At 38.8% G+C, this 26,730-nt stretch overlaps 1 protein-coding gene across 1 annotated transcript in view; it reads right to left on the bottom strand.

Moving 5' to 3' along the window:
• Positions 1 to 26,730, bottom strand: part of LOC130584729 (copine-4) — a gene marked incomplete at its 5' end in the record, with an annotated part of 87,479 nt that overhangs the window by 13,479 nt on the left and 47,270 nt on the right. Inside the window, 3 exons of the mRNA XM_057384885.1 lie at positions 924 to 975; positions 9,891 to 9,945; positions 25,480 to 25,613. Of these exons, the coding sequence (XP_057240868.1) occupies positions 924 to 975; positions 9,891 to 9,945; positions 25,480 to 25,613 (241 nt within the window). The remainder of the gene's footprint in view (positions 1 to 923; positions 976 to 9,890; positions 9,946 to 25,479; positions 25,614 to 26,730) is intronic.

A 26,730-nucleotide genomic window follows, 5' to 3' on the forward strand; every position in this document is an offset into this window, starting at 1 on the left:
TGCTGCCCTTGTCTGAAAGAAAGCCTGAGAAGGGCAGAGAGGAGCAGCTAGAAAATTTGAACAGGAAGAGCATTTTGAAATATCCAGTTCAGTACTTGGATATAAGCAGAAGGATAAGGAGAATACCAACCTGTGGATTTTAGACATCAATGATCACCCGACCAAGACTCTTAACTGTTGCTCTGTTCAGAGATTATTTTCCTGGTATTGTTTTTTACAAAATGTGTGAATTTTGGCAGGAGATTTTAGAAAGACAGCATCAGTCATTGCGGACCTCACTTACAAATACAAGGCATAGAGCAGCATCTGCTACATGAATCTGGCCTCTGATTACTGAGGATTAATGATTGTTCATAGAACACACCAATATCTTACACTGTGTTAAAACAGCTTCCTGCTGCATTTGCTCTCGGAAAAGTGGGTTTCTTTCTACCACAGCAGTCGTGAGCTGCTTCCCTGCCCTTGACTTGCAGCAGGAAACTATTGCTATAGGTCTGGTCAAAGAACTGGCTCTAAACTRARGGAATTTTTGATCACAGAAGTTCAMAGTCTGCTTTTTGATATCCTGCCCTTCTTAGCTGTGCAACCTATGATGTTGAGGTAGCTGGAAGAAGAAGATTTTGAATTAGTCCAAGAGACACAGCTTTAGCTGTCAGAAATGTGGGTGATTTCAGGAAGTCCAAAGCTGAAGGTCCAAGGGACATACCTTTCAGGAAATTAATGTATGGCACTTTTCAAGATTTCTAAAGCTAACCTTGATGGCTCGGAGCCTGTCAGGTCCCAAAATCCTAGCTGCCTAGTTTAAAAAAAAACCACTTAAAAAAACCCCCACTTCAAATAATATTCAGGTGCTACAATAAAAAAATACAATCATATTTTGCATACAGTAGCACTATGGCAGTCTGTCCTAATGTTAATGTTACCTGCACATTCTGGGTTGTCTTCATTGAAATTGATTGCAAAGTCATGAGAGACCTGCAGATAAATGGAAAGAAAAGAAGACTGTTGTCAGAAAAATTATTCCAAGAAGACTTGTGGTTAAACACTCTGGACATTTTTTCTCTGGTAAACCTGAGACCTTTCAAGTTTTCAGCCATTAAGTATGAAATACAGTCCCAGTTGGAGCTCCCTGCAGAAACAAAGTAGCAAAACTGGAATAAAACTTGTCAGTAACAGCTGAAAAACCTAAGAAAAAAAAATAGCACAAAGAAAACCACCCAAGTACATAAAAAATAATATAAATATGGTGTCAGGATTGGGCTATCAATTCTGGGCACAGAAGAGGAATCTGTTGCTGAGGAAATTTAAATGCCAGCTCTCCCTAGCTCAGCATCTCAGACTGCAGGACAGAGGAAGCAGGTTGTGATAAAGCACTGACAGCAGAAAYTCAGCTCACTTCTACATCCTGACCTCACTGCGTGACCAGCTCCTCACCATAGACAGGACTACTGGGAAAATAATTCTCCAGAGAAATCAAGGATCCACTGTGGAACAGGGGTGTAAGAAATATAAGGAGTCTACATTGGTTAAAAAGTTAGATTATTCTGGGGGGCAATAAATTAAAAAAAACCAAAACAACAAAACCTGAAGAATCTTGCTTTTCCTCCATGTAGTAAATATGCCAATCTCTATCTCTATCAATCTTTTATCAAACCCTACAGAGCTGTTTTTAAAAAAAATATCACTGTGAATACAGCAAAGTTACTGTCTTTTTAACAAAACAAAGTGTTTTGTCTTTGGTGCCCTGGGAAAATAATACAAGACTTTTGTATACCTAAATAATGTGAGGCACTGTGAGTCTCAGGTTCCAGAATTCCTCTTTAAGGTTTATTCTTGCCTTCATTTGTTTTTTTCTGGATGAATTTTTTATTTCTTTCTTTAATCACTGAAAAATCCTTTTAATCTCTTTGGCTCTGAAGCCCAGCCTCTTAATTCTGTTTGTCTTAATTTTTCTTGAATGAAAAAACACAGATTTTGTCTCGCAATGCATAATGCGTGAATATATAGACATATATAGACATATATATTTGGCTTGCAAAAAGTGGCTATAGTTGAGAGTTTAGCAGGTAATTTGCATAGGTGAAAGTTGAATTGAGGTATATCATCCCAGAATTAAGAAGGCATATAGCTAACTGCAATTACACACATTTAAAGCTCAATAGATCTCTGTAGGATCTTCAAAAGGGCCACCAATTSTAGTGATAATGGAAAGCAACCTGTTTACTCCCTGTACCATGGAACTGGGATTATTTGCAGGAAGAGATTGCTGGATGTTACTGTTTCCTTTGCTAGTTTAGATGACTTGACAACACAGTATGGAAATAGATCTATGTCTCAGGGACCCATGGATTATACATGTGATGCAGGGAAGGTTCTGTGAAAGTGAAGTGATGCGAGTTGGCTAGTTACTGCCAAATAGAGTTTTTTCACAAAGAAACTGACTTTTCCCATCATATGCTAGCCTTGCTTACCACAGTGATGCCTACCATAAGTAAGAGGTTAAATAAGGCAGTACCTCTACCATGATGGGAAAGGATTGAAGCAAAATCTCATTRGGAAGTTTGCAGTCACCTCAGCCCAGCCAGGAATTCAGTTTGCCACAGCGAGCATCAGTCTTAGAGAGTGTTTTACATGGGCCATTCAGTCTGCCCTGCTTGGCCATGGAGGATGATGCAGACCGTCACTATTTATGCTCCTCACTGAGCAGCACAGAAGATCGGGGTTGCCAGATCCATTTCAGAGGTGCTCCAGAGCCCTCCTGCCTGGATGGCTTCAGTACACTTTGCCCAGCTGGTATCTGCCAGTCTCATGTCCAGCTGCAGGCCAAAGGGAATTGCATCTGTCAAGAACTGTTACAGGAGTTTTCACTCATTGATATTTTTGTTGTCGTTCAGTAGCCTGTCTTTTTTCCTTTAGGGTTTCTGTATTTTGCATCAACTACATCTCAAAAGCAAGAAGGATAACAATGCATGTTTATGTGCTGCAGACTGATTCTTCCAACATTCTGCCTCTTCAGTGATTTTATTTCTTTATTCCAAATATATTTGAAATTATACCTAAAGGAAAGTACGAATCTTTTCAAAAGCTATGAATACAGTATTTTCATCTCACATGAAAGCATGGTTTGGATGCTTTTGTTGCCATACCTCTTTCAGAGTCACATAATGCAAACAATTTATCTGGTTCAAAGCTATGGCACCCAGGCTATTATTTAAGAAAAATGTAGACAACAGTTCAGGCCGATAAGGAATGCCCAGGTCTAATTCAGTGTGCACAATGATCCAAAAAATAATACTGTCTGAGCATCGGCTGCTATCCTCCTAAAGCAAATGGCCCTCATATGTTGTCATCCTGATTTACAAAGAGCAGTGTTAAAATGTACCCTGAAGGCAGCRCAGGAAACACAATGAATGTGTAGAAGCATTGGCTTGGTTTCTATGCTCTCTGAGCAATATATCACAATYGAAACAAGATTTCAGTATAGTGTGAAGCAGAGAAGTTCTTTGAGCAGCTCAATGATGGTTCACAAATGGTAAATCATCACCCAAGGCAAGCCAACAGCAGATATTTTTAAAGCAGAGCTTCTCCAAATGCTCAGAACTCATCTCCTACTCTGTTAAGTAAAACCAACAGTGTTTCAACCTGCCCCTTTGCTGTCTCCCCTGCGGAGGCCAGAACTCAGGAGTGTCCAAACCAGCAGAGCATTGAGACTCACACCACGCACTGAAGACCTTACTGAACCCAGGCTGCTCCCTGATAGGACTAAAAAAAAGTAAAGCTCATCTATGTCAAAAGGTGGTTTGGATAAGACATTCAGTGCTTTTGCTTTCTAAACAGTGCAATCTGATGAGTTTCCCACTCTTTTTTTCTTTTTTTTTTCCCTAATTAAACATGCAAGGGCTTTGTGACTGAAGCGCAAACCATGCTGATGACAGAGAACCAAAAGTTGGTATATTAAAGGGCATTTTCTGATACTGACTGACACTGCCCTTGAATGACACTCCCAGAACTGATAAATGGCCAAAAGGAGGCTAAAGTGTGAGCTCCTAAGATGCTGAAGACTTGGAAATCCTCAGGGTGAACAACAAGACACTTGGCTGTTGAGAAGCAGGCGTGTTTTTAATTTACCAGGGTGGTTTGTGTTGGGATCGATCTAACAGTCAGGAAATCTTGGAATATGTCAAATCACATGGAACAGAATGACTGCTTCACATTAGCACCTGGCACAGAGAACTTTGCAAGGAACTGCAGGCCATGGGCTGTTGGTGAAARCCAGTTTCACATTAAGAAATGTCCTCACAAAACCCCGAGTGCCTCACGGACCCTGGATCACATCACAAATTTGAACCTGACCCTCTGCTCATCCCTCCTCTCTTAACAACAATCCATAAAATCAGTCCATAAAAGAGAAGGAGAGAGAAATGCTGGCATGCAGAGATGATTACAGGGGACCAGCCTGGTGTTACCTGGGCTCCTGCACAGAGCTGTGCTCAAAGCCTGTAGCCAAGGACCTTCACCTGCACTTGGCTGTGCATTAATCTTTTCCCCATGCAGGGTTCCAGATACATTCTTTATATCCAGATACYATCATGGAATTACTAAACCACAGCTGTCCAGGAACTTCCTACACCGGAACTTTTTATTTCCCAGGTAATTCCTTCAAGGTTTTTAAAAAGCAAAACAAGTAGCTCCACCCAAAATTATGATATAGATTACAGTGACAGCATTTTTGAGGATATGACAATTAAATAAACAGTACAGAATAATTTTGCTAAGACAGGTTCTAGAAATGTTTTTTTACCACGGTACAATGCCTCCATTGTCTGTACATACACAGTACAAACACCTGCAGCTTTCCATCAATTTGATGGCACCCATGAGACTTTTGGAAAAATTATAACCGTACTTCCACATGCTTATGACCACYTTAGTACAAAAATCACACTGATTTCACATAACAAGTAACTTGTTTTCCTCATACTGGGACATAACATGGCCCTTGCTAAAAAGGTTTCTGATTTAGGCTGAAAGGAAAGGAAAATTTTCTCTTCTAGAATTTTTGAGATTTCTTAAAAAATATTTTATGAATTCAGATAGAAACCTCAAATCACAAACAAAAACCATACCTTGGATTCTGAAAAATAATAAATACCCCAACATGCGTAAAGCAAATTGCTGGACAGCTTTTGGACTGTGCAAAGGCATTTATTTAAGCTTCATTGAAAATTGTTATTTTATTTTGGCCTTCAAATTTTTCTAACTCTTTTAAAATGAATTTCCATTTTTTAAAAAAGAAGCTATGCTTTTTATTTATTTTCAAATGCTGAATATGGATAGCTGAATTGTGAAAATTAGTAATCCTTTTTTTTTTTTTTCTCCCTCTCTATCTGGTTGGATTCATTTAAATTAATCTCCCTGTCCCAAACAAAGCTCAGCTTTCCTCTATGGTGATGGTACTAGGACTACTTGGTAAATAGTCTGACAAACTCAGACATGTTTAGGAATGCTTTTTTAATAATTTAAATAGAGATTGTCAAAAATCCATGAACAATAGTTGCATACAAGTGTAAATGCCAAAATGCACTATGTTGGACAATTATCTGTGAATAAATTGAATGTTATTATGCCACTGTCAGTCAGAGAATTAAATATGAAATGCCTGCATATTTTGCAAAAGCTTAATTTCAAATACTCTTRGTCAAAAGCTATTATTTTCAGAATGCTCATTAATCAAATAATTTGGAAGCTGGACAGCTTGTGTTTCTCGCTGAGATACATTGTACACATTTCTGCTTGGCAAAGTTGGGCCATTTATTTTCATTTATACTTCATTTTGCTGTATGCTGCCCAGTTTCCACATCTAGAACYGAGTTGCATGGATAAGGAGACAAATCCTGTTTTGTCCCTTGCTCTGTTACACATCCTTCTATTGGTTCTTTTTTTTTGGTCAGGTTTGCATCTATTTTTGCCCTCAAGCTCCTGACAAGTGCACAGTGACAGTGCACGACACTGTCAAGTCCCTTACCTGTCCAGCAAACCAATGCTGTTTAGGGTTKTAAAGATGCTGCACTGTGTGACTGCAGTGAGTTTGTCTCCACTACACGTTCACAGCAAAAGCAGGGAATGAAACTTTCACTAAAAATGCAGAAATAACCAGGACTGTCTTAAAACAAACTGCAAGTTGTTCAGTGCCTCTTCAGGTGTCAGCCTGCAATTCTCCTTTATGAAAAAGGCCTTCATTAATACACCTATCATGGGGCTGGCACAATTTGAACTTGCTTTTCATTTCAACAGCATTTGCTGCTATGTGTTTTTTCAGCTCCTTTGAGTCCTGTCTGCTAAGAAGTTGGTATGTGCCCCAGCTTTCTTTCCTCCACTGCAACCTTTCACAGCTGTCTGATTCTATATTTTCTACCACCTCTTCACTTTACATCAAACTTTTCAGATCCTTCCTCTCATTGCAAAAAAGACCCCAAACAAACAAAAAAAACTCCCAAAAAACCAACCAACCAAACTAACAAAAAAAAAAAAAAAGGCATGAGTTGTAGACACTGCTGTTGAAAAAATGGCATATTCTGCAAGTTTTGTATGATAGAAACTCACAGGGGGAATATTTCTCTTAAAGGTTTGCTTAGATCAAGGAGCGGGGCGATGTGTTTGTCAGATGTCAGTGGAAAAAGATCATATTGTCAAATATTAAATGAAAGATCTCTAGACTGATGAGGAATGATAAATATGGCATGTCTTGCTTCCTTCACTCCTACAGATTCCTTATGCCACTAAGAAACTGCTGGTTTTCTGCTAACAGCTGAAGTGTGTCATTTGGAGCTGAAATGAGGGAAAATAAAGTCAACACAACAGAGCAGTGTGCTCTTGAAATGGAAATTCTGTAGAGAACAGACATAAAAACAAGATTTAAAGGGGTACAACATGAAGAGATTCATGAAGAGACTGCAGAGATGGATACTGACATAGTTCAGGAAKGAAGCTATGCTGTTTAGATTGTTTGGTGGCTCCATTGTTACTTAGGAACCCTTGGCAGTGGGAATAATTTCTTCCATAGCCCTAGCAATTTGTTTTCTACTGAAAGAAGTAGAGGAGCAGATGCTTGAGTGCAGCGACCAACATTCTATGAGCAGGTTAGATCATTTCATTAGGACTGGAAGCTTGAAAACAGGCATTCTAAATTAATGAAAAGCTGATTTATCTACATGATGGGGTCAGAACTTAGAAGTACACAATGATTCAACCTAAATTTGAAGATGTCAATTATTACAGTAGTGGCACTACTCTCCTTTAGTAAAACAAAAGATATGTATGACTTGTAATAATGGGACTGAAAACATGCAAAGGTCATTTGAATAACACAAGATCTGCACTGTGGCTGTGGTGTCCATGGTGCTACCATATTTTTGCAGCAGGAAATAATAAGTTAAGGAAGAAATTTGGGAACACTTTTTTCCTRCAGCCTGTGTTACTTTTAATTTATCCGTTTCTTCTCTGTTTCCTATGCATTCTTTGTTATCCTCCACATCAAACACTAATCACTGTTGGCTTTGAATTAACTTTAACTAGACTAAACTACTGAAGGATTTGCAGTTTACTGCTCTTGACTTAATAATGCATCATGATGAGGCTCACTCTTCACTCTTGAAGGATGTGCCTTTCAATTCAGAAGTACAGTCAAAGCCAAGCAGAGACTCAGAAGTGTTAACAGAGTTTAAGAAGACAGATACTTTTATGGACTGTGTAGAATATCACAGGGAGGGACAGAACAACAGCACAGATGACTGTAAACTCCTCATGGAGCTCCAGCTGGATGTGCCCACGACAGGCTGATTATTTGCTGATTATTTGCTGATTATTTGCCCCTGTCTGTTGCACAGAAGGTTTAGTCCATTGCAACTTCGTTCTTGTCTTCTTCAAAGTTTTATTATGTTTGTAAGCTGATGTCATGTCATTTAGTCTTTGTCTCTTTCTGCCACAAGTTTCCATAGCAGAGAATAAAGATGTTCTGGCCTTCATTTGCACCTCCATTTACTTTGGGACTTGTTTAATTTACTCTTACATATGTAACCCACAAGCAAGTAGCACCATCTTCTGAAGTTTGCCCTTGCTTTTCCAGAACTTTTCAAAATCTGAAGGTYCTGAGCCATCCATTTTCCTCCTTTGAGAGGTTACCAACAGACAGACTCTTCAGGAGAACTTATGCTGTGGGGTAAGACTGTTCATTCATGCATGGACTACTAAGCTCAATGCAAGTCTGAGTTTCTTAAGGGAATCTGTCAAGAAATTATCCAAACATTAATTCTGCCACAGCAGAAAATCAGTTGGTGTTGGTGATTGTAGGAATACCTGGTTACACAGACCCCTCAAGTGTCTTTATGRCAAGACATCTGTTTTCCAGCTAACACCTGAAATGTGCTCTTGCAGACAGGTGAGAAGGATGTTGCTGGGGTCTTACAAAACTGGTGTGTTGCCAACATGCTCATGTAACCTGAGGTATCAATGCCACCAGCTGATTATTTTGGCTGAGAAGAGCAGTTTTGTGCTGTGAATTTTATTATACTTCTGTCACCAGGGAACCAGTGAAAAGAGTTCAGCTAGCACAGTAACACCTTCCTTTAAGCAGTCCTTAGACAAAGATGGCTCTCTGCAGCTGAAGGAATTGCAAGTTTTCCCCCAGGCTCTGATGGTCACCTCACAGGGGATGGAAAAACCAGCCCCTGGCAGAMCACCTCAAATAGCAGTGATGGTTGTAGCTGCTGCAGCTGGAACAAACATACAACAGACACAGATGTTCTGAGCTCATAACACACATTAAAATATATATCAGAGTTTTGGAAGCTGCCTCTGACTTTGGAAAGCATGAATGCCGGTGTTACACTTGAGAAACAAAGCAAGGCAAAACACCTTGTCAGGCACAGACAAGCTTAGAAAGCAATGTTGTTAAAACATGAGTTAACTTACCTTAGACATCTGTTTGCAAGAAGTATCAAGTTTGCTGTACATCACTACTGTTATTCTTCTGCAGGTATCAAACCCACAAACTGTGAGGAACACACTGGTGCATTTTTTTTTCATCTGCTCATTCATGCCTTACACAATGCTGAATGCACACAATGCCTCTCAGAAATTCTTACCTGGCTAGTGCTCGCCGTCCTACCCCAACCATAGCCCAGAGACACAATCCAGAGCAGGGCACACAGGGACACTGGATGAAGTCTGCATGATCAGATGCCTGATGCTTTTCCTTTCCAGACAGTTTCTGCAGAGTCTCCACCTAGTTTCTGGTTACTTATCTGTGCAGAGCTACTCTTCTGCCCACACTATCTCTCTGCAGGATTGGAAATTCTACTTATTTCTTCTTAGGCCTTTCTCTGTTGGATGCTGCTTCTTTTACTTCACTGTCTTYACTCCAGCCTGCCCAGATTGCATATTTATGTTCACAACTGCAGCATCACTGTGATTCACTCTCATTTTGTTTTGTTTATAAATACCACTTCTCTCCAGCATGGATTCAATGCTCCTGCATTTCTCTTCCTGGTATTGACCATGTCCACCATGACATAGAAATTTGCCACATAGCAAAACTCTTCTAAAGTCTCTATTTTCAGGAAGATGTTTGACAAGGAATGTTCAAAYTATCATTTCTCCTCTTAGCACCCACTAATAAAGCTTTGCTAATAACACAAAATATTTTGGGTGTCAAACAATTGACTTAAGTGTAGCCCTGAATTCAATGAGGTATCACTGGGTGAAAAAGCTAGATGGAAGAAAACAAGCAGTAGGAGCTGTTCCCCTTTGCCCTTGCCCTGWACTGAACCATTGCTCCCTTATTTTCTGCCTCCTAATTCAAGAGAATGAGAAAATTACACTCATGCACTTACTTTGTATTCTGGGGGTATTCTTGCTCCAAATCCAAAGGCTGGGAACATTTTGTCACTGGAATAAAATGAAAAAAAATATGAGTACCCACAGAGAAATGCATRTTGTTACAATAAACATTTATTCCTCTGTATGCATTCATGAGCAATGCAAAGCAGCACAACAACACAGAAATGGCTTTTAAGTCAAGTGATGGCAGACTGGACGGGTACTGGATTGGAAAAGTARGGTTGAGTTCTGAACAGAATGGAGGAGTGTTATGGGAGATTTTTCAGGTGAGCTCCTAGTATTTTTGGGCAGTTAAAATCACTTGGAGAATACTGAGGGATCAGGATGTCTTGTATTTCTCCCACAAATGCAATAACAAGTCTGTATTACCCAATCTTTTGCATTATCTGGCTAAAGCAAGAGGGTTTGTAACAACATTTATTTCATATAAATATGGATGCACTCACCCAGCTCAGAAAATGGCTCTAGTAAAGATATGACTCAGATTAAAAGTGTTTGCAAATTTGGGTTCTTACAGTTGTCTAGYTGTTCAAAAGGGACTTCCTAAAATATCTGAAAGGGGCAATTTCATGCTCTGAAACCTGYAAGTTCTGTAAAGCTTTCCACCTACATCTTTAGTAGTTCCACTGAAGCATGAGATTATTTTAATTAGGCATAGATTGACTGACAGCCCATCAAAATGCTGTGGCATGGTCAGTTTGATTTCAGACAGCACCGTGAGGTTATTCTACCCCAGTTAGATCTGCAAGAGAAAAAAGACCTGATTCAGAGAACCTGGAAACTTCAAGGCTGTTAATACCCTTTCAGAAAMGCAATCATGTCTCACACAGCCCACATGCTGTCAAGCTGCCTCTTCCCAGATGGCAAAGTGGAAAACAACAAGCTGCAAGGAATGTCTTGTCCCTGAGTCAGCAAAGCACTTGATCACACACTTGAGGTTAACAATTCACTCAAACATATGCTTAATTCCAGACACATCCTGAAGTCTCACTGATGTCACTGAACTGYACTCCAGTGCCCTGATGAATCAGATGAAGTTTATCCTGGTCTACTTACAGGGTTTCAGGGCCTTTGGAGAAGTTGAGTTCCAACTACCATGAGCAGCACTTTTAAAATTCCCAGAAGAGGCCAGCAGCTTCCATTTTTTTTTTTTTTTTTGGTGTAGTTCAAGACATGGCCACCCCAAGTATCACCTGAACAATTCACATCCCAGATATASTCCAAAAGGAAATAACATACATTGAAACTGCTCAGTTCTTTTGTCTTTTGGCATAGGCTGTTAAAGGCACCATATTTCTGATAAAACATAATGAAAAACTGAAGGGCTTAAAAGAAAGCAGAACTGTGACCCCTCTGCTGCATAAATCTTGGGAGCACAGTTCTGTGCACCATATGTTACACTGTATGACAGTGGAGCTTGGAAAGGAAGATGAACATCATTTGCATGGTAATGAAACATTTTTGTCCCAAGAGATGTCAGAAAGGAAGTAGCTGCTGACATTCGATGCTAACCACCTGCTGATAGCAATCTCTTTGATTAAACACTCCTGGAAGCGGGGAAAGCCCTTACAAATGGATGCAGAGAATTCAGGCACACACGTTGAGTGTGGAATAAGAAACCATTAGAAAAGAATCTGAGGGCAGAAAAAAAAATCTTGTTTTACATCTGCAATTAAGCATGCCTGGATTAGAAAACCAAACCCTGCAGAGCTGCAGTTAATTGATTTGGGGCAACAACAAACCAAGACTAAAAAAGAATTTTACTTAGAATTTTACTTAGGTAGAACTAGAGTGTCTAAGTTCAATAAAGCAATCCAAAAAGCTGATGCTGGCAGCAGTTATACAACTGGGAGATGCCTAAACCCATCCAGTGCCTGCATTTCTACTGCAACATTTCTGGAGTGTAAACAAGCGTAGGCACTCTTGTGTCTACAGCTACATCTTCTGCTCTGCAGCAATTCAGGGACAGCAATAAGTCACAGCTCCAGCAGCCTGGATTCTCCTTCTGGTGGTGTGACTCCCATATTCTGACTCCCACATTCCCAGTCACATGGTGGCTCATCCCCCACTGTTATTCTGCACCCAGAATACCTTAACTCCACAGTCAGGACACTTGTCTTGATGTTTGAACCTCCCACATCTCCTTTTTCAGTACGTGCTCGTTACTGCAACCATTATGTTGTGAGAGAGTAAAGCATGATCCAGTACACCCTCAGGATAGCGGTCCACATGGCTGCTTTTTAGAGGGAAGTGCATGAACTCTAGAGAGGAGGGGTATCCTGTGGTCTTCTCCTTTATTTTCTGTTGTCTCACCCAGAATACTCTCATTAGGTAGCTCATCAGAATTTAGGTACATACCTCTCTGGTAACCTGATTCAAGCTGCTGGGACCCAGAAATTAACTCTCATCTGCTACTGGAACTTGATTTTTAAGGTGAGAAGGGAACATTTTGACACTMATGACATCCCTTGCATAAAAAAGATCATCATGTTATCCCCTGACCACACCTCAAAAATTGCAGCTAATAGCTTTCAGCGTAAAAATAAAGTTTAAATGTATGGAATACTTTTCCTTCTATCACACAAAACCAAGTGTTTAGCYAATATAAAGCTCTCACTCTTTAGTAAGTGAGCAGTTTCATGGCTTAGTTATATTTTAMAATATAACCCCCTCTAGTATTCCCATCCAGCCCTCACTTTACCATATGAGAAAAAAACCAAACAGCTGAGCCTGCTGCCCTCATTCTGCTCGTCCTACCCTACCCAGACACAGCAGGGAAAAAGTGACCCAAAAGGGCAGACAAGAACTCTCGCACTTCCAGGATAATCCCTTATGGTACAGGGGCGTGGGAGAGCTGCTSCAGAAGACCCAGGGCTATCATTGCAGCATGCAGAAGAAAGCAGAGCAGCCTCCCAACTTCTGCCAGCTATGTCAAGGGTTAGGCCATCCAGGGACCTCAGCTACAGTCAGGAAATGAAAAGAAGGTTTTCTCCTGCCTCAGGGGTGAATTGCATGCATCAGAGACTCCAGCTCTATTTCCTAGTTTGGCATTTCAGTAGAAAGGAAAGGGATCTGCTCTAGTAACTTTTCTTCCTTTGTAATTTAAATTCACTCAAAAGGAGAAAAGTGAGAACCAGTTTTCTTTTCCTTCATATTGCTTGCTCAGACATTGGAGTGTCATTTATAGCAGGAAACAGACCCTGGCTGAAGCAGTGGGACATGGCATAGATGAGTCCTGTCACCCCTCCTTGGTGCAGTGCTGGCTCCTGCCAAGCAGCCCCCCTGAGACTCCCCAGGGACAGTGCTGGGTCCAGCTGTGCCTGACACGGCTCCCAAATGCAGCTTGGGCATCGCCMGGCTGTGCTGGGAGCAAGAAAGATGAGATCCAAGGACACGGGCATTGTCATGCCCTTGGCCTCAGGCAACCTCAGGATCTTTGAGTTGGTTTTTTTAAAGCTAGCCACAGTCCTTGGCACATGCAAGGAAACTGCCTGCACTGTCCTGCTGAGGCAGATTGCTAAAGGGAAAGGGCAGGAAAATAACATGGATCTGGAAAAAACAAAGTGGTTCTATACAACCAGAAACTTACAATATCGAGTAAGAAAAAGAGACTTGGCAGAATCTTCACAAAATTACTCCGTCATGCCTATTTCATCTTTTATATTTTCTTTGTTTTACACAGGTTCCCTTGAAAATTTGAACACGGCATAACTTTYGAAAAGCTGAAGAACTTGACTGGCAGATCAAAAAAGCAAAAGCATCAGACTTGGACTTCTATATCTGGTTATTTAAGGACCATGAGTAATCATGCAAGCACAGGTGTATGTGGCTCCTGGTACTTTYTCAGTCAAACAGGTACATATATCTGAAAGATACCCTAGACTGAGCAGATCTATGTTACACACTAAAAGAAAAATCAGGGACAGGTTCAGTGTTCATACTGATAAATGTAAATTAGTGCACAGAGAAATTACTTGTCAGGGCTCCAAGACTGCAGTCTTCTGAACAGAAATACAACCAGATAGAAAATAGTTCCTTASTAACCTCAACTATAACATACACATGGCAGAAAATAATTTCTGAAAATATCCCATACTGTTCTTTTGGGACATTGCTCAGTTTTAGTTACCCATCCTTCAAGCTATCTAGTGAAAACAGAACAAAAGCAATGACAAATCAAAACAGAGAGAAGAGAGATTTCAGTGAGCTGTACTGCACATACAGGAAGAGAGAATAATAGAGGCAATCCTAAGGTTCTGTAAATTGGTAAAAGTGATACAGATAATGGTCCTGTTTTCTATTTCACTAGGAAGCCTATTGCTACTGGGAGGAAAGAAATATACTTATTATAAAGAGACAAAAGAAAGAACATTTCAAAATCTTGTCTCATTAACCACTGCTGCCCTCTGACGTGTATGATCATTGAAACTGGGTTATTATGTTTATTCTGAAAAATGATTTGCTATTCCTAGTAATGAGAAGGAGAAAACTATTTCACTAGGTAAAATTAATTAGTCAGACATTAGAGACATTTTGYAACCCCCTCAGAAGTCTCAGGAACAGACAGATGCTTGAGATATTCACCAGCAGTCAGATATTCATACTGCAATGCCTCTATTCAAAAAGGTTGCCAGGGCTATTCTCTCTGAAAATCAGTTCCTTTTGAAAATCAAAACTTGGAATATGGGTTCTTAATTGTATGGAGAAAAAAGGTCTAAGCTATTCTATACTAATTCTGAATTTATTAACTCTGAAAGATTGAGCTTACTACCAGCTAGCTGCTTACACAGCTTGTTCAGGACTAATTTTATGGGTTACCATGAAAGCCCTTTGATGTGTAGTTTTAGTTGTGCCTAAGTTTAGTATCCTGAAGTCCATGCAGGATTTGTATGGATGCTACTTTACTGACCTTGGAGACCATCAGCATGAAAACCTGCTCACTTTATGCCAGAACAACACGGTAGCACAAACAGTACTAACAATGCAGTGAATGGGGGGAAAAGGAAAAAAACATGGATTGAGAGAGAGAAACACTAAGAGCCCATTTTTAGTTGCAAAAACCTGGGAAACTTAAATTTACAGCTGTTTGAAACTCTCGCAAGGAGAATAGCTGACCAGAATCCCTGGATAAAAAGCTGTCACTTGTAATTTTGGTCTTGGGTCAGATCAGAATTACCATGGAGGTATTTTAAAAGTACTGTGCCAGATGCAGCAAAATCAATTATTATGCTTTTCATTTTCAATTCCAGTCTTAAAAGAATCAACTTTGCTCTGGATTTGCTCTGCTTGACATACTTTTCTCATGATGAAATCAGATAATTTTCCTCTGTTAGAAAAAAAAAAGTCAAATTGACAAAATTAAAAAGGGAGGTGCGTGTTACACACACATTTCAATGTTATTGAAAAAAAAGTGAATGTGAGGAGGGAAAGAAGGAGGGGTAAAGGGCACAGAAAGAGGAAGAAGGGGAGAACAGAGAGGAACAGGGAAAGGGAGAGATAAAAGAGAAAACAGTAAATGCCACAAACAAAATAGAGTTATCTCTAAACTCAATTAAAATTGTAATCTTTCATGTTCAGGGAGTGAACTAGAAGAATACGAGCTGAATTAAATGTTTCTTTTCTAAAGTGTATGAATGAATCATGTTCCTGAGTACATTATTTAGTACCTATCTGAGCAGGGCTCGATGCCAGTAAATTCTGAATCATAACAGCTTACAGGGATTAACAGCAGTTTCAAAGGAAATACAGAAATCATTTGAAATATTTAAACATTTTCAGTTCCTGCTTTGCAAGCAGAGCTAGACAAATAAAGGACATGATCTGRCACAGGGGTTRGAACTAGATGGTCTTTAAGGTGTCTTGCAACCCAASCTATTCTATGATCCTATGATGAAATAGGGCTTTATAAAACCATTTCTATGGAAGCCCACCCATTTCACCACTTGCAGTCTTGCAGAGCCACCTGTGCTCCTCCAGGGTCTGGTCCAGCTCTCAGCCTGCCCCAGTCAGAGCCAGAATGACCACAAGAGTTCACCAGTAAATGTGTTTTCTCCCACTAATCTGCATTCTTCCCTGAGGGGTTGCCACTCTGTCACCACATATTCACGGTGTGGTTATGTCTGGTTCGACACAGCCACATCTCTGGTTTTGGCCAGGTTACTCTGTGTTTAATCAAACTCGTTCTGTGTCTAACACAGCTTGGCATTGAGTCCATAATATACAGTGATTTTTAGGGGAGTAGCAAGGATGAGCTGATTATCATGCATCTTGGTCACAAACGAGAGCTGGGAGCATGCAAATCRATGGTAAATCACTGCAACGGGACATTGTTTGGGCAGTCACAGAGATGCTACATAACCAGGTGCAAAATCCTGATGTTAAAATTCACTCACTATCTTTAATTACAGCTCTCAGGCACCTTAGGGGAGCTGGAATCTGCTGAATRCCGAGAAATAGATATTGTCACGTAATTGCGTTTCAAAAATATGAAGCAATGCCTGCCTCACCTGCAGGGGAAATAATGAAGCAGGGGAATACAAATTCCCTGAAGCCAACACCAAAAGGCATCAAGTCATGRAATAACTAACAAAGCCGAATCCAGGTACAATGGATTTAAACTTCCCMTTGTTAGCATTAAAAGAATTGCAAAAGAAGGTCTGCAGGGTAAAAATATCAAGTAAACTCAGAAATTCCTAGGCTGGGGAAAAGTAAATACACACAGAAGAAAAAAAAGTCGTTAGAGCTTGAGGGAGGAGTAGGTTAAGCAAAATGAAATGGCAGCGAGATCTATCACTTGCTAGAAGGATGGCCTAATAAAATAACATACTCAGGAAGGTGAGACAAAATGTCAWGCTTCCCTGCAAGATAACAAATAAATTGCAATGACCTGATTTATGCCTACATGAGTGACCCAATTCAGTAAAATGCATCTTGAAAAAGAAATGAGACTTTACAGCTGGGAATAAACTAGGAAAGGGAAAGCTGCAAGAGGCTACAACGAGTTGTCTTTAACTTCTCAAATGAGGCAGTTTTCACACAGTCTTATGTTCTAAGGGCTTGCATATATGTCCCTATACCCTCCAAAGCCCTAACCCTATATGCAGTGATTTAGCTTTTCTGTGGGTTTAAGTTTAGAAAACTGTTCCATCACTGAAAAGGTAATTCTCACACAAAGTGTAATCTCAGATGTTTAAAACGTGGCATGYCTTGAAGGCAACACTGCAGGCAGGAGGCTGAATTCCATCACATGAGGTACAGGTTGTGAAGAACCCCAGATGGAGCAGTGAAGGGTCCCTGCCCTCCTCAAACATGAATGTGGCTGTCAATGTGTACAGCACCAGGCAACCACAAGAACTAAAGCTTTGCTGCCACATATGGACATAATTTGTCCTTTTTTTACATATTTTACAAATTACATTGAAAAGGGTTGATCAGGGAACTTCCTCTGCAACAATTTTATATCAGAATATATCTGTCTCTAAGGGAAGAGGGGAATCCAGGACTATACTGGTGTACATATACAGAGAGCTGCTGGGAGAGGAACTTCTCATCAAATGCTCTCAGGATACAAATGAACTTTCTAGGATGAGCAGGATAAAATTTCAATAGAGATTATACCATGACTCAATGTGATCAAATAAGCCCTTGATGTAATTTTACCAAAATCGGAATRACATTAAGTCAAAATGAAGAACACTAGCAAAGTAAGTTAGAGCAATGCAATAATTGAAGCATACTGATGATTGCACATTCAAATAAGCACCACTGAATACGCAAGAGGAAATGGGCTACTATCTTCTGCTCATCTCATAATTTGGAATCTCTGACCAAGGTTAATTTCACAATATTTTGGAGGTGACGCTAAGACAGTAAATGAAACCTAATTCACAAGAATTGCCTACCTTTAACTGAGAGCAATTGGACCCACAAACCTATTAAGGTCAACAAGGCATGGTGTTCATTTACCCCACAGATGGGTTTCCAAATGTGAGCAATTTRTTTCTCAGCTATGTGCTAATATAATGGGAGTGGATGATGAAATTAGCTACATCCTTAACAATGTAAGGAGAAAAGTCACACTTCTGAACCTGTGGAAATGGTTGCTTTGACTAAAGAGGTCAGCGTCAAATGGCATCAGTGAAAATGACAACAGAAACTGTTCCTTTACTCATGCATATTTACTTATTCTTTACACAGATGTCTGGTCTCTACAGGAGTAGGTGGGATGCAATTTTTGCAGGGTTTTATATTTCACATCATTTTTTTCAGAAAGGAATTTTGACAGAGAAATCCCCACAGCAGCAGTCTGCACAGCTGTAGGAGTGTCGAGTGCTGCACTGACCCAYGCTCTTCAGAGGAGATTTCAAGCTGAGCTGAGAAACAGTAAAGACTGCCCAGAAAAGCCATGCAGAAGGTTCAGGTTTTGAGGTATCTGCCAGCTGACAAAATGCAGCAGAGGTCAGAAAAGCATTCAGATAAAATGGCAGCTAAGCAGTTTCTTAACAAAAGAAACTTAGAAAGACTGTTCATGACTGGTGCACTGGCATAGGAACAGAGTTCCTGGAAGAAAAGGCAATGTGAACAAGACACAAAGATGAAATCATGGAGAGGAGAAAGGCAGAGCTGTAAGAATTGACAGGACCTGCCGAGATGAAGGGCCTGCATAAATGTGCACAAATAAATATAAATATAAATACCCGCATGCATGTCTGTATGCATGCACATTTGCAAAAGAAGCCATTAAGAAGTCATCTTCCCAACACAGTGTTTGAAACTAATTCTCCTGTACTGATTCTTGGGGTAAAAAGTGGTGATTGTAGAAACCCCTGTGTGGCAGCAGTCCACAAACAACAGGTCGTGCAAGGGCAAATACTGAATATGTGTTTGTGTTTATTATGTAATTGTGCCAGTCTAGGTCCTCAGATGTTAAATCCAAGCATTTTCGCTCCAGTTTGATGATGGAAACTATCAGTGATTCCTTTTTGCCAGTGCAGTTCTAGTCCTGGGTTACCCAAACACTTCAGAACATGTTTACACACCACAGCTTAGTTTATTGACAAACATGAGCTACAAGTTTTTCTGTATGAGTTACTGTTCCTCTGTTGTTCTTTTGTTGTATCTCTATGCAAATTTGGTCCTATTAAAGCACTAAATAAAAAGATTCATGTCTTTTCCCTCAAGATTTTTAATCTTGTTTAGATATGCTAATCAGCATTTTTGCTAAACAGACTCCAGAAAGGYTGTTTCTGTAATTAAAGGGATAAAGAGAGATGCTTAATAATTAAGCATATTTTTATTTATTGATCTACATGAGTAGATAAAATTTTWACATCCACAGTTCTGTGTGGGGAGTTCATGAAATATTTAATGTCACATATATTGCCAGTTATTCTAATCATCATTCTTCTGCCCCAGTTTTAATGAATGACTATTTTACTATTACATTAGTATCACAGTCAAAACAAGTCTCTGTTYTTCTCATCGTGTCTGGCAAAATTACCTCAAGGTATTTAAGACAGATCCTTCTAGTCAAGGTAAATTTCTGAATCTTCATCCAAAGRACCAGAACAGCTTCAGGATGAAGTGACCTGTCAAGTGATTCTTGGGGATGAGGCTCTGGTTACTAAAACAGACAGCAAGGTGCAAATTCTGGGATCTCTCTCCACTTAAAGCCTTAACTGAAACCACAATATTTAAGTATGGATTGGTATTTGGGATTAATTGCACTGATTTATATATGACTTCCACAACATGTACTGCATTACACATCCCTTCTCCTCTTTCTCCTCCCTAACTGCCCTCTACTGGTTCCTCAGGAATAGAATTTCTGGCACACTTGGAACTTTCATCAGGCTTTATAGTTTTTCCCACTTCTTAGATCTACACCAAAAGGGACATGCTGGACTGAGAACCCTGGTCCCTTTGTTTTTTCCTTTCATTTTTTTCCCTTCTAAATTTTCTAGTGCAGTTTACAGGGAAGGAAAGGCTTATATACAGTTTTCAATCCAAATGAACACACTTGCTCAGGCCTAAAATATGAAAAAGAAAACWTAAAGAGCAATTTTTGCATTTACTCAGCAACTGCTGCACTTCATTGTTTGCAGAAAGCAATGATGCAGCTCAGACTGATTTCATGTGGCCTGGTTTTTTTGTAGATTTGTGGTCTTAAGTATTTTGTAGAGCTTGACCCATAAATAATTTCTGCCCTTTGCAAGAATAATGTATTCTTTGCTCATTAGTTGCTTTTGGGGAGATTGTTAGCCAAGTATGTTCTACACAAGCAGTTTATTTGTTAACATATTATCTCAGTGTGAATGTCACGTTCAAGGAGCTACTTGATTATTTAGAATTAGGGAGACTATTTGCCTAAATGAAAACATTAGTGTCAGGAAACAGAATTTATCTTATTCAGTKTCAAGAGCCCTTGAAACTGAATAAAAATCTGCAGTATTTCTAAGAGTGAATTAACAAATAGATTTAAAATAATTAAGAACTAAAACTATTGTGAAATAGATTTTGAATAAAATGAAGATCAATTTGACAGGATTTTACAAAATTATGTGGTCAAATATATGGAGTCATGCATTGAGTGAGTGCCTAGRTAAGAATGGGATGGCCCATCAAAAATGGGAAGTTCCACAAATATCCAAAGCAGTAAATGCTGAAAAGCATTTGATAAAGTACATCTAACTTGTTTTCTTTATCAAGGAATGAATATTGATTTGACCACACAAAAGCTGATTCTCATACATCTTTGTGAATACTTTTAATTAGTCCAATGAAGACTTTTAAAATATGCACAAACACAGAACTAGGGAAAAAAAATCATAAAAATCATCCTGGTAAATGGGAGGCACTGCACATTTGGGTGTGGGCAAACAATTAAGTTCAAATTCAGTAAAACTCTTAATTCCACTTTAGTGCCATCTATATTTTGCATAATACCTCAGTATTTGCTTGAGTCAGACTGAATTCAGTGGGATTAGATAATAAGCTCTAGTATCTCGCTGATTCAGAACGGAAGTTTTAATGCAAAGATAAATATTTAATGTAATATAACGAGATTCTTAATAAGCACAAGCAAAAGGAAAACTACTAACTGCAGAAATGAGATTTCAAAGTGAGGGGCAGATTTGCAAGCCCTGCCATAGGCTTCACCCACAATATTGTCATTAAAACCTGAATAATGTAAGATCATTTAGGAAGTATTTCAGCCTTTAGCATTGTGTACAAGTTAAGCATTTATCCTTACACAAACAAGCTATTTACAGTCCCATTCCAGCCCATTTTTCCTTTGATAGAAACAGCAATCACTGCAGGATGAAAGATGAGCTACACTCATGGCTAYTTGCTTGTATTCCAGCAGCGATAAAACAAATCATTAAGATCAAAGCACCAGCCATTTTAATAAACTGTGTGCACTGCTCTTATTGTGACTTATGGCTTTGCTCTGCAGAAAGGGACTATATAAAACAGTATAAAAGAGAAATAATTTTTTTTTACTGAATGGTTCAGTATTAACAATAAATACTGTATTTCTATAAGTATAAATAATACCTCTATGTTGTATGCATATCTATCTACTACTATACACGTAAGAAGAATGAAAAACTCTGGTTTTATAACTAAGAGGTAGGTCAGGTCCTGACTTGCTGGGGCAAAAGGGAAAARCAAATGTTCCCTGATTCCCCAGTTTAGCCACAGGCTTCTCTGGCTTCCACACCAAGCAGGGGGCAGTTTTATGACACAAATGACAAGAATTTGGGGAAGAGCTGCTATGGAGAATGGGATACCTTCAATATTATTATTATTATATAACTTAAGAGGCTTTCATGGCTTTTGTAAGATTTCGTTTGCAGATCCTTTATTTCAACTGCTGAATGCCTTTGCCTCTCCTCATATCTGGATATTCCACCAGCAAAGATGCCTGCCATCAACCCTTTGAAAAAAGCATTTTCTTGAAGGGAGACCCAAAACAAATGGGTGGCCAAAGCCACTATTCAGAGTTTTTGGAAGTTAGAAGCCCTAAGCCAGGACAAAGGGTTGGGTACAACCCCGTCTGCCTTCGGTAAATTTTCTAATTCATTGTGCTAAATATGCATATTTAGTAGTGATCAGTTGATTTTTCAGGATCCTGGCTAGGCTGGTATTGCTGGTCATCAGAAATCATTTGATTTGAGTTCTGATATGGAGGACTCAATACAGAAAATACGGAGGTAAAGAATAAACGTGAAACAATACAGAAGTAGAGCTTTTAATATTAAGCACTTCAGTGCCTAGTGATTTTTCCTAATTTTCACTATGCAAGAAAAAGGTGGAGCAGACTTGCACAATTTCAAGGTAAAATTACACCAATAATGCAATTTTTAACATAAGAGAAAACTTTTGAAAATGTTTAAACAGAAATATGTATTTCTCACTTACTATTCCATGAGGTAATTTTTGAACATACATGAGTCTTTCATCTTAAAATACATTCTTCTCCATGAAGCTGTCTGCTTGTTTTTAATTTTTTAATGCGTTTACCCCTTCCCAGTGCTTCTAACTACATTTTAGAACCTAATCCCTTAAAACTAATGAATGTTTCCCCTTCCTTTATAATCCATTTCTGCTGTTGCTTTGCCACTGATTATATCATCTGCACACATTATCTTCTCTCTTAYGAAAAACGTTGCTAAAGCATGAAACAATTCCACCATACAGATAAAGTATTAAGCGTTTTGTGCAGGTGAATAGCTCTTCCATTTCCCTTATCATTATCAGATTGGCCTATTCCTACAGGACTGCAGCAATTCTACAATCAGGATAATAATCAATGTCTCTTTCTCATTCTGTGAATATTGCTGATAAAAGAATGAATCTTTTTTTCACACTAAACTATGCAAAACAGCGCTACTCATTTAACTGTTTCACGAATCTCTGAACCACATGGATAAATGTGCTTTTGGATGAGCAGGGTTTATTCCACTGTACCAAGGGATGTGAGGCAGCACCTAATTTAGAGCATTAATTACTTACAGATACGTTATGTTAGCCTGATATGTACAGAAACCTGGATTATGAGAAGATTTGGCTTGATTGATTGAACYAGCTAAAGTTATAAAAGAAAATTTTGCATTTTGAGTGTAGTCTCTCTATGTGTTATTYGCCAATCCAATTCCTCCCAAAATACAAACAAATTCAAATGTTTCTAATGAAATAAGTATATTAGTAATAACGATATGCTTTCCCACCCCCAATTAAAAAAAAAGCAGTTTGCTGGTATATAAGTGGCAAAAGTACTTAGAATTCTACAGCTATGCTATTGGAATGCAAKAAGTATTGCAGACAACAGATTTTACTTTACTCCTCCATTCTTTCATCTGATGCAAATACATTAATCCTGAGACTGACTTAGAACCACTCAATTTTCCTTGGTTTGAATTGAAATCAGCCACGTCTGCCTATTTGTGATAATTGATGGGTGCAAACTATAAAACTGAAAAAAATGGCATGYAAGAGCAGTGCCATTGTGCAATGTCATATTCCCATCTCAGTAAACACATTCTCCAAGCTAATGATGACACTCTGGCTCTAACCAACCCTRAGCTTTAGCAAGTCCATTTCTTTTCACCTGTGGTTTATGTTAATCTGCAGATGTYCTGCTCCATTACCTGAAGCACAACTGGACTAACTGGAGCAGTTATGGATCTGTGCCACATTTCATATTTTTTTTTGGTAAATTCATAAATTTTAAAACTTGTAAATTTTTAGAATTGTATATACAGAAGATTTGYTTTGCTTTATTTGCTTTTTATGAGCAAATTTTATATTTGCTCATACATGGAAAGGCRGCAACTCAGCACAATAAAGGTCTATATAGAACCTGTAGATCATTTTGTGWGAAGGTTTKTTCCTCCTCATTTCTTTCCTTCTTTCAGAACACTTTAAATTCTCATCTGCAGTTTGCTGGATTCAAAATGTGTAAGTATAATAAAAAGGTCCTCACTTGAAATTTTGATCAGAAAGCACTGACCATGTTGAACCAACTTGTCCCTGGGAATTTAGATAGTGTCACAACTCGAGAACAGGCACGGGTCAAACTCATGCCCAAAAGGTGAAATTTCCTTGGGAAAAGAACAAGCTTTTGTTCAGACCTAGCTCACAGAACCTCAGTTGTGCTGATTAGCATCAATAGGCATTTTCTGCAACACAATACAACAGAATGATGTTGATGATTTCATTTGAAAAATGACTGACTATTATTTTTTGCACTGATTGAAATGTACTTATTGAGAGAAGAATCCTGATTTAGAGCTAATATTTCCATTTGGAAGGGACAGTGCCACCTTAATGATTTAGTTTTCTTAAAAAATACACCTTAAATCATAAAATCAAAAATTCTGTGTGCATAAATCAGCCCTTTTTATTCCATTCCCTATTTTTAAAGTATATTAATATTAATATTAATATTTATTAATTAAATATTAATTACTAGTAATTATTAAATTACTTTATAATCACTTGAGAATTATCAGATCACTTACAATAAAATATTAATTTTCTCAGACTTTTTGACTTTGAATTCTTACAGAATTCATGTCAGGACAGTATTTTTGTGATTCTTTGAGAAGAYATTTCAACACCATGCAAATGGAAGTGCCTCTGAGCAGGCTAACTGGTACATGCAACATGTAACATGYAGACCACGGTCTGAAGTCACTCCACAATTTATAAAGAAAGCAGAATTCAAATTTGACTGGAAATATCACTGTTTTCTTGAGATCTGGTATTTACATATGGCAAAGTGGTGGGTGGATAGCTATAACGTGCAAATATTAGAAAGAATAGCTGTGTAAGATACTGTGCCTCACCACTGGAGAAGGAACATTTAAAGGAAATGCACTTGGTAATTAGATTAATAACAGACATTTAATTTAATACAAGCAGGCAGCCTGTTTGAAAGCAACAGAACTACATAATGTGATCAAAGCATATTTGGTCCAATTACTTGCATTTGTTTATCAGTTTGAAGGCATGTTGTGTACATACACTACCACTACCCTTAAACATTTATTTCAGAAGAGAGTGCAATATTCAACAAGAGAACACTGAAAAAACCCATGGGTTTACTTCTGAGAGCAGACACCCTCAATAAACTGTTCAGGCAACCACAAATTCACTTTCAAGCAAAACTTGTCAGAAATACTGTTCAGCAGGATGGGACAAAAAGAGACTCCCAACTGTATCAGAAAGGATGCTGCCAGCCCCTGCGAAACAGCCTCCAAGCTGTTAATCTTGAGCCCATGAACACAAGAAAAATCCACTCAAACATGTAATTTTAACATGTGGATACAAACCTGAACCTTGACACACAACTCAGCCAGTCAGCCAGGAACTGTGACGTTCTTTATCATGACACTGATCTAAACTCAGTGTCACTCCCAAAAGCAGGTTAAGGAAAAGAAAGATTAGTCTGACGTGAAGTCATTCCTCTTAAGTGCCTAAACACGGAGCTGCTGCAGCCAGCCACAGGCAGTCATCAATTTCAYACTGTGAGAACGCTTTCCAAAGACAACTCAGTAATCAAACGTGGTTATTTACCTGTCATAGTCTTGGCAAATCTCCCCAACAGCTACCAATGCTTTCAGGTACTCGTTGGGCTGGTAGGGGTGGATGTAGTGCAGCGAGCAGCTGTTCCTCGGGTCGCCGTTCGATGCRGTGAAATCTATCGCTACCTGGAAAAGGAGAGAAGTCAATGTGCTGCAGAGCTCTTCTGAGCATAAGCACACTTCCATCAAYGATATATCTTTACCAGAAACAATTTGCTGCAGAGAGAGCAGCCTTAAAGCAAAGGTAATTTAACAGTGTACTTAATCRAACTGGAATTAGGATAGTACTGGTTACAGGATGTAGAAGCAAATGACAGTTTATAAAATAAGAGATAATAAAATTAAAATAGCATAATTAGGTAAAAAATTACCTGCATTGTTATTCTATGAGGAAAATAGAATGTTCTATTATGTTCTAATAGAAATGWATCAAATTAACTATGTACAGATTCTTGTATTTAATTGAACTATTCCAGCACAGGTGACATTCAGGACATAAAAACTTTGCAGTAAAAATGTCTGTAGAGAGTTACAAGTCCTACAAAACTATAAATTGAAACTCCAATTCGGGTAATTTCTTAGCTATTTTAATCCTTACTGTGGCTGCAGTAGTAGATATTGCAGTAGGTATTTTTTTGTCTTCAAAACATCTAGGCATTAAATAATTAACAATTCACAGYTGATAGCAAGCTTAAACATGACCTGCAGGGTAAAAATAGAGCTTAAATCCTATGAAGACTTTTTTATTGTTGTTGAAAAACCTTAGAGAAGATTGTGGGAAGTAGCCAATGCAAAAGCAAGTATTAATGAATCCTCTTAAAATTAATTTCTCCCTTTTAAAATGCTCTTTACACTTCTCACTGAAGGTAGGCTCTGGCATGCATCTTTCTCTGTGATGGTTCAGAAAGTCCTCTGCTGAATTTGTGATGCTGCTTTATAGGATTTCCTAAAAGGAGCAACAAGAATCCCAGGGGTCTTAGAGAGGGAACAAAATCATTTGTAAAATTTCCTTGGGATTTTATCCAATAACCTATTCCTCTAAAAAGCCCATTACACATTAATATTCAATAGACAAATGCACAGAGTTCAGTTTTACAGTGGAGCTGAAAGGTAAGAAAGGGGCCTTGCTAAAGGCTGCAAAAAGAGCTCTGAAGGCACAGTTTGCTTTTGCGAATTTTCAGCTTCCCCAGCTGCAGCCCCTGCTTGCCCAGGGARCACTATTTTATGCAGCTCTAAAAGSAAA

This window comes from Malurus melanocephalus, unplaced genomic scaffold (assembly GCF_030028575.1).
Source record: "Malurus melanocephalus ecotype Western Australia unplaced genomic scaffold, MMel_1.1 scaffold_755, whole genome shotgun sequence".
Classification (NCBI taxonomy): Eukaryota; Metazoa; Chordata; class Aves; order Passeriformes; family Maluridae; genus Malurus; species Malurus melanocephalus.